At 33.6% G+C, this 8,452-nt stretch overlaps 1 protein-coding gene across 3 annotated transcripts; it reads right to left on the bottom strand.

Moving 5' to 3' along the window:
• Window positions 1–399: 399 nt before the first annotated feature.
• On the bottom strand, window positions 400–7,858 carry LOC115974893 (glutamate receptor 3.2-like). Of its 3 annotated transcripts, XM_031095449.1 has the most exons (8): window positions 7,772–7,858; window positions 7,595–7,667; window positions 6,826–7,031; window positions 5,375–6,711; window positions 5,001–5,278; window positions 4,328–4,359; window positions 3,835–4,229; window positions 400–985 (listed from the first exon to the last, which is right to left on the bottom strand). In XM_031095449.1, exons 3-8 carry the CDS (start codon window positions 6,935–6,937, stop codon window positions 566–568), a joined length of 2,574 nt encoding a protein of 857 aa, XP_030951309.1. In that variant the 5' UTR covers window positions 6,938–7,031; window positions 7,595–7,667; window positions 7,772–7,858; the 3' UTR covers window positions 400–565. The 3 variants fall into 3 exon arrangements, with proteins under 3 accessions (XP_030951309.1, XP_030951308.1, XP_030951310.1); XM_031095448.1 differs by lacking the exons at window positions 7,595–7,667; window positions 7,772–7,858 and having other exon boundaries at window positions 6,826–7,293; XM_031095450.1 differs by lacking the exons at window positions 7,595–7,667; window positions 7,772–7,858 and having other exon boundaries at window positions 862–985; window positions 3,845–4,229; window positions 6,826–7,293.
• Window positions 7,859–8,452: the final 594 nt, after the last annotated feature.

Raw genomic sequence — 8,452 nt, 5'->3', positions numbered from 1 at the left:
ACTGAGTTATGGTCTTTTCTTGGATTGGTTATATACATAAATATATATATATATATATATATATAAAATTTAGAATTTAATTAGATTTAAACTTTTTTATTTTTGCACTCAATAATTCACTTGTCACAAAAATTAAAAAATTAAATGGACAAGTGGCACAAAATTGGACTGCAATTGAAATTTAATTTAGAATCTAACTGAATTTAGACTTTCGATTTTTACACTCAATAATTCACTAGATACAAAAAATTAAAAATTAAATGAAACAGGTAACGTAAAATTGAGAATCCAATTAAAATTTAATTGAATTTTCTCTAAGATTTGACTTTTTAATATATACATAAAAATAGATATATGTTACAGGAACGGTCTCTATGTTATATATAATTTTTTCTTGGATGTGATATCTCCTGAATTATTACAAAGAATCAAATAATATCATATATATATATATCCGAATGGTTTTGTGTGAGTCGTGTGACCATCAATTAGTTGAAAGCTAAACATCTTTACACGCAGAGCTATATATGCGAATTTCACAACAACCATGGTAACAAGTGATTGCTTAAAGATTAAAGATCCTCTTGCCATTATCATTTGATAACATATCCCTACGTTTTCTTTTTGACATTCTCTTTCTTACATCTTCTTTCTTATCTGCAAATGACAAGAATGTCTGGAGGCGTGTAAAACGTGAACTGCCATTCATAGAAGCATTAGGTTCTTCAGGAAAACGCTGCCTAAACTGGCGTATCATCAAGCAAAAGTATAGTAGGAGAGCAAGAAAGCCTGCAATCCCACAGATGAGAAATAGTCCCCGGAAGCTTTGTAATCGAAGCTGATCTGATGCAAGCCCAGTGACTTGGGAACCGCAAGCTTTTCTCGATAGCCACTTGTCATGGATATTCTGAAGCTCACCATTCTCAGATAGAGCAAGTATGGCAGTAGACATGTCAGTGGCTAAAGGAGAGTCCCTTGGCAATGCCTTAAAACAACAACATAAATATATAGAATCAAAAGCAATTGACCTAAAAAAATGTAATAAAAGTATTTGATGACTGTCAAAAATAATGAAGACAGGAATACCGAGAAAATTTCCATGGACATCAGGACAAATATGATCAGTTTAATTATGGCTTCAACGTGTCAGAAAAAACCTAAAGCAAAGATAGAGTTCGTTCGACAAAAAAAAAGGGTTTCTGTGCTCTGTTTCGAATGGTTCTACCCAAACTACGTGAGGAAGTGTGTGTTTGCCACTAAATTAATAAACCAATTTATTTTGTTATTCAGTTTATTTTTGTTATTACATACAAATCAAAAGTTCATATTTTCTATTGGATCTTAGGCAATAGAGGACGGAGGGGGGTGTCAAGGGTAGGGATGGCAAAAAAAATTATTATTACTTTATTTTGTTTTGTTTCTTGATTTTATGTTTTACTAATTTTATTAACACTTACAGTACTATCATGTGATGTACAGATTAATTAAACTTCATATGTAAATATAGAAAAGAATATCAGTGAATTTAAATAATAAAAACTACCTTAAGTTACATGTAGAAGCCTTTCAAGATCATTTTTTAAAAAAAAAAAATCAAAACTAAAAATTATGGCAGATGAATAAAATAATGATGAAATTTAGTATGCATTTGAATACCGCTTATTTTACTGAAAACTAAAAACTTATTACTGAAAACACTGTAGCAAAATATTTTTTATTACTCAAATTTACTGTTCACCCGCAATTTGCACTTGGCTAGTCCATGAATAGTGCCATGGACCAGCCAAAAAACACAACTTAAGAAAACGCAAATGCAATAAGCCTTACAGAAACGCACCCTTAGTGTCTGTTTAGCTAATTTATTTTTTGTCAACTTATTTTACTATTCAGCTTATTTTTGTTACTATTCATGGGTTTCACTACACTTTTTGGTACTATTTATGTGTTCCACTATACTATTTCAACTAACATTTACCTTTATCTATAATGCTTTTAGCAAAACATTTTCAATTTTAGCAAAATAAGCGAATCTCAAACACACCCCTAACATCTTTCAAAATAGTAAACTTTTAGCTGGAACTTTGGTAATAGACGACTTTCATTTAGGGTAAATTTAGCTTAGTAAGTTTGAGGTATTTGTATTTTTTAATTGTAATAAGAGCTTTTTTATTGTACACATGGCACAAGGAGGAGGTATACAATTTTCTTCTTCATTTTAAATTTTCCCCTGAAAGTAAATTGTTGGCTCCACCACTATTGGTGTTGTTAAACCCGACTGAGTCGAACCAGTGATCCGGCACATTGACCAGGCTGGGTAATCAATTGGATCGGAAAAGTATGTGACCCGGTCAAAACCGATGCAACCCAGTGAGTTTTAAGTAACTTGTGTGACCTGGTTGGGTTTTATTAACCCGGTCAAGTTTGTGAATTGTGTAAAATTACATTAATAGATCTACTTTATTGACTCTTTTATTTTTTAAATATGTGATAATATGGTAATTTAAACAAGAGAAAACCTGAAAAAAAAAATAAAAACATTATTTCACTTTTTAGTTTTCACAATTCTCAAAACCTACTTCTACGAGCTGCTACAGTGCATACATTTTTTTATGCTTTGAAGTCTGAATAGATGTGCTTGGCCAACAATTAGCATGTAAGTATGACCATATAACTCTATGCCACCAACTATCTACTTTTGTTTAGTTTTTTTTTTTTTTTTTTGTGTACAGTGTGAGTGTGTGAGAGACTGAGAGAAATACGTATTAGAGTTTGAGATTTTCCTTTTTATTTATTTAATATACATAATTTTTAGACATGTAACAAGATTTTCTTTAGCAAAGACTTTGTTGCAATCTTATGACATTTGTTTATTTTCCTTGTGAATTTTATAGAATTTCTAATTATATTGCTTATGAAACATTGATTTTGAATTATAATGACAAGTTTAATTTAGGCATATGCCTTTTTTTTTTAATTTACATATTCAGGTTATGATTTCTCAAATTTAATTTTATATATATTTAATTTTTAAAATTTTGTTATTTAACCCTGTGGTTTGACAAATGACCCATTGATTGAATCAGTGACCCAACTCATAGACCGGGTCAACGTCTGGTCTGAATTTAATAACTATGACCACTACTAATTTTACACAAGATTATATATATATATATATATATATATATTTTTTTTCGAACATCATGGCACAATATGGTTTATATATTTAATTGGAATATAACTTTTTAGTGTCAATTTTTTTTAAAATAATCTTATTATTTGATTAAAAGTAATTTCATAATAAAAAATTAAGGATATAAATATAAATTTAAGAAATTTAAAATTGTTTATCAAAATCTTTTCCACTAACAGCCCCACACAACACAGCTAAATAAAGACCATATTCTCAAAAGCTAAACAAAAAGGTTAAAAAGTAAAATTGAAAAAATCAAATTCCATAATTTTTTTTATAGAATTTTTTTTATAAAATTAGGACACACATTTTATACTAAAACTATGCTTACTTGTAGACCTATGATTACAACTTAAATTTTTTTAAAAAATTTAAAAAAAGAAAAAAAGAGTCTTTAGGCTAGTGTTGTTTTTTTTTTTTTTACTATTATTTGTTAATATAATGTTTGCTTTGCAATTCACTTATGTGAAAACTGACTTTGCAAAATCAAGATGCAAGCATTCAGAATCCAGCTGGAGTTTTCAGTTTTCACATAGGTTTCTATTCAAGGCCAAGTAATTTTGAAAAAAAAAAAAAAAACCAACTTGATTAACAGGTGTAGAAATGAAAGTAAATTAACTAACTACATGATGAGAGCTACTCACAAATCCCCACCCGCTTTTGGTGAACTCTTGACCTCTAATTGAGAACTTGCAGTTGTCTGACAAGAAGAGCTCTATATATAGCCGTTCATCAACCACAGCAGCAACAGTTCCTCTCTCAAGTGCAACAGCATATTCCTCTGGTGAGCCAAGAGCAACAAGTCTAGATTTTGGGATGTTAAGTTCCTCAGTCAAATAGTTTTCAGCAAAAGATCCTACTTGGAATCCTATAGGTTTATTGCTAGTCACCAAGGTATCAATGCCTGTGATGGGGGAGGAAAGCTGTTGCACTGTGAGCATAGATGTCAGGCTTGCAATATAGCTCGAGTTGATTACAAGAACTACAAAAAGCCATATGAGAAGCACAATGCGACCGAGTGTGCTCATTGTATTTTCTCCTGAAAATTTGAAGAATTTTAGAGTTGACACCATTGGTTAAGGTACTGTTGTAATCCAGGAAAAATACAATGTAGACTGTCAAAATGGAAAAACTTACTATGTGCAAAAAACATAGTAGACAAGCTAAACCTGCAGATAAAGTAAATAAAGTTAGATTAGCAGTTACAGAAAGAACAGTGGGAAAGTTAAAAGTCAAACAGAAAATTATACAAAAAATTTACTTGATTTTTAACTGGATGAATTGTAAGATCGAACTTAAAAAGGATCAATATTTAGCTACATTGTTGTTGAGTTGAATCACAATGTTATGTCTGATTATCTGATAAAAATATACATAAAAACATGAGAGTCAAATGTTAATTTAAAACATGGTACTCCCATGTAGAAAGCTCCCACACTCCTAGGAGTTTGAGAGAGATAGTTGGTAAGCAGCTTTATCATCAATTTTGAAGGTTACATGTCAATACATGGCTAAAATGTTAACATACCAGGTGCACACTGTGACACACTAAAATCTATGGCTAATATGTTTAACACCCCAAGTACACTAAAATCACAATGGTATTGTATGCTTTGAGTGTCTCATAAAAACATGAAATTCACATGTTAAAGGTGGTAACCAGTATACAAAGTTCTTGCTTCTAGAAATCTGGGAAAGGTGGTCAGTAGACTGCAGCTTTACCCCCAATTTTGAAAGTCACATGTTAATATATGTAGTAGTATGTACACAAAAATCTATAGCTTATATGTTCAACATATCAATTACTTACCATAAAATTGTGACTATTTGTTTCCTAAGAGGCCCCTGGAATTCATCATTTATTCTATGTTCAAGAATCCAAACAACGACGCCAACAGTAAGAAAAAAAGCTGCTATGACACCCCACATCAATGGAGTAAATGGTTGCAAGAATTCCCAAGCACTTGAATTTAACTTCCTGACAGGAGCTACAACAACTAATCCTGACTCTATATATGGCTGAGTAAAATCCACAAGCTTTGTTCTGTTTGTGACAATTGCAATATCACCTACAGCAGCATCAAAAACCTATAAAACAAAGTCACAGCATCAGTTGTAGAAATATTTTCAATTTTTTGTTTGTAAAAAACTAAAGTTTCTTTTTATTTATTAAATTATACTTACATTTAATGAGACCATATTTACAAGCTTGTAGTAGCTTGGATTCTTATGACCATCTCCAAATGGAATGAACCTATATGGAACTGCATAAGGTAGCAAGTTTATGGCAGCAAGGAACACATCTATGCAATATCCTTGGACTTTATCAGTACCATTCACTCGTGAGACTAGCTCCTGGTAACTGACTCGGTTTGGAACTCCAACTCGCAATTGCCTTCCATTTTCTGGAAAAACCCAGCCACGAGGCTTCTTTGTTGTTCCACCAGGCCAAATCACAGTGTCTAAAATCTGGCTTGAACTTGAACGGTTTGGTGGTTTGGTATAAAGTGTCTCCGGGGTCACAACAGATAGGCCAGAATAATTAGACCAATAACCAATCTGCCTATAACCAGTTTCATATACATTAAGGATATCATATGAAGGATGTAAAGGGGATCTGTCTGGATAAAATCGAATAGGTCCTGTCAAACCTGTCATATTGGTCTGCAATATGTTGTTAAGCAATTGATTCCCCCCATCAAAAATGCTCAATGCACCAAGATTCAGAGCTCCTCCCTTCATACGACTTAGGCGTGTATTGTTGGAGAATGAAATGTTACCTCCCTGATCAAGAAACAAATTTACTGCTTGAGCAATCATCCATACAGTATCATAGGCATATAGACCATAAGGGTTCAGCCCAATAGAGCCATTACTCAGCTTGTTCCACCTTGCCATAAAAGCCCTTTTTCTTTCTGAATCAGGTGTGTGTGGACGAAGAGTCAGAACTCCTATGGTAGAGTTTGCAGTTTTTGAAGATGGAGCAGAATCTAAGACAGTAGATAGCCAAGTGGTAGCTATCCAAACATAGCCACTCTCCATCATCCCAAGTTTCTGAGCCTCATCAAAAACCAAAAGACCTGTCCTGTTAAAGGTATGTACAACAATTACTCGAGCTTCCATCATTTGAATCCTTTCTAGTTGATCCTTAACCTCACTTGGCTTTGCAGTAGGGTCAGGAGGAAGTACTGCCTTATAAGAAATTTTGCAGTGTCTTTCTGCAAGTTGATCGGCTAAAGCAGTAATACCATTTCGGCTTTGATCATCGTCACTAAAAACTGCAACAACCACTGCCCAACCAAAATGACTAATCATATCTGCGATTGCAGTCATCTGGAATTGATCATTGGGTGCTGTTTGAACAAAGTAAGGAAATTGCAGAGGAGATAGGGTTGGATCTAGTGCTGTAAATGACAACAATGGAACATGGAATTCATTTGCAAGATGTGAGAGTACATGGGCCATTACAGCGGTTTGTGGACCAATTATAGCTACTGTATCAGTCTCCAGGAACTTCAATGCTGTGATCAATGAAGAACTATGAATTATGAATATTATTATCCAACCAAAACTTCTAGTTAAAAGAAAGAACATGCAAGAAAGAATTCACGAAAAAATAAGAGAGAAAAGTTTACCCCCAATGATGCCAAGAAATTCATTGAAGTTGGAATCATGTATAAGTATAGACAATTTACTTCCACCAAGAATATTTGGATCAGAATTTACATCATCCTCAGCAGCCTTCATGGCAATCCTTGCTACCTTCCCATTAATAGTGTTAAACGTGAAAACAGCTCCAACTTGCACAATATCAGGTCTTAAAGCCCCTTCTGAGAGTGCTCTGATACACACAATAAAGATTGACACACACAAAACCAGATTCATGGTAATACTAAAAATGATGAACCTCACAAAACCAGACTCTTGGTAATACTAAAAATGATGAACCTCACCCCTGACCCTCATACATGAAACAGAATAGGCATGCTGAATGAAAATGAATAAGGGTATTACTCAAACAAATTAACTACCAAAACATGCTGAATATAACCCACATCTGCATTATAAGCCATTTAAATTAAGATAGAAAGAATGTCAACTTAGCATCCTTGTCCAAGGCAAGTAAAGCATAAACAGGAAGACTTGAAGAAGAAAAAGAATTATCCATTCCAGTTCTGATATACAGGAACAAAGGTAAAAGTAGATAATCTGGTGGTCTGTTTGCACTACTTTAAACCCGAAAGCAACAGGTACACGAAGAAACAAAAAACACAAATCTATCTTACTAAGCAGCAGGAAAAAAGTGGTGGCAAACTTAAACATATGACTTGTCCATCAATGCTTAGCGCAAGAAAAAGTGAAAATTCAGGCGGCTGCAAAAGTTCACAAGGAATAGGTACTGACCTCAAATTTGAAGAGAGAACATTAGAAAGGGATCATTGGCAGAGCAGTGCAGCAAACCAAACTACCACCCTTTCTAAAAAGAAGAGAAGATACATTAATGCAAAGAGCAGTGCCAGAAAGACTGGAAAGGAAAGAGAACTGAATATGAAAGTTAAAAAACAAAAAGAAAACACTCACAGGAGAAAAGCTTGAGTGTCACAAGAAAGGGAGAGAACAAACCCACTTAGCACAGAAACACGTTCCATTATTTAATTATGGTGAGAATACTTCAAGATAGAGAAAGAGAACAACTTGGCAAGTTGTGTTTCCACTTGGTGACTACTGAGTTTATATACTTCTTTTTTGTATCATTCACACTCTTAACAATGGCATCATGGCATGGCTGAATTCTATGGAAAATGGCAAACAAAGTTAACAGTGTAAGGGCTAGAAATTAGGAAGAGCATGTTTCTTCCAATTTGATGGTGGTATTTGAAAGCTCGAAAATGTGTTAAAAACACAAGAACTGTTTAGACCTCCAAATTAAAGTTACATCTCGATAGATTTTACACTAACTTAATACTAAGTGCGAAATAGTGTAAGTGCGAGCAGATAAACAAACAAGCTACTCTAATCTATAATCAAGACAACACAGCAGGAAAATGGAATGTAAAAGAGTAGGGAAGAGAGATGCAAACACAAGATAACATGCCGATGTGTTATCGAAGAGGAAACCGAAGAACTCGGCAAAAAACCTCTCCACCGCCCTTTAAGCGGTAATCGATCCACTAAACAATCAGTTGGGATACATGGGTTAGCAAGAGACTCTCCAAGCCTAATCTACCCTACATGGGTTAGCAAGAGACTCTCTAATCTTCT

The sequence above is a fragment of the Quercus lobata genome, chromosome 2, assembly GCF_001633185.2.
Source record: "Quercus lobata isolate SW786 chromosome 2, ValleyOak3.0 Primary Assembly, whole genome shotgun sequence".
NCBI classification, from domain to species: Eukaryota; Viridiplantae; Streptophyta; class Magnoliopsida; order Fagales; family Fagaceae; genus Quercus; species Quercus lobata.
This window is presented reverse-complemented; position numbering and strand designations above follow the sequence as displayed.

Excerpts from the sequence above, each read along its gene's own strand:
- LOC115974893 (XM_031095448.1), bottom strand. The coding sequence starts at position 7,075 with ATGAATCTGGTTTTGTGTGTGTCAATCTTTATTGTGTGTATCAGAGCA. Across the intron at positions 6,712-6,825 it reads ATTTCTTGGCATCATTGGGG|CATTGAAGTTCCTGGAGACT; the intron begins GTAAACTTTTCT and ends CATTGATCACAG. Across the intron at positions 5,279-5,374 it reads TAAATATGGTCTCATTAAAT|GTTTTTGATGCTGCTGTAGG; the intron begins GTAAGTATAATT and ends TTTGTTTTATAG.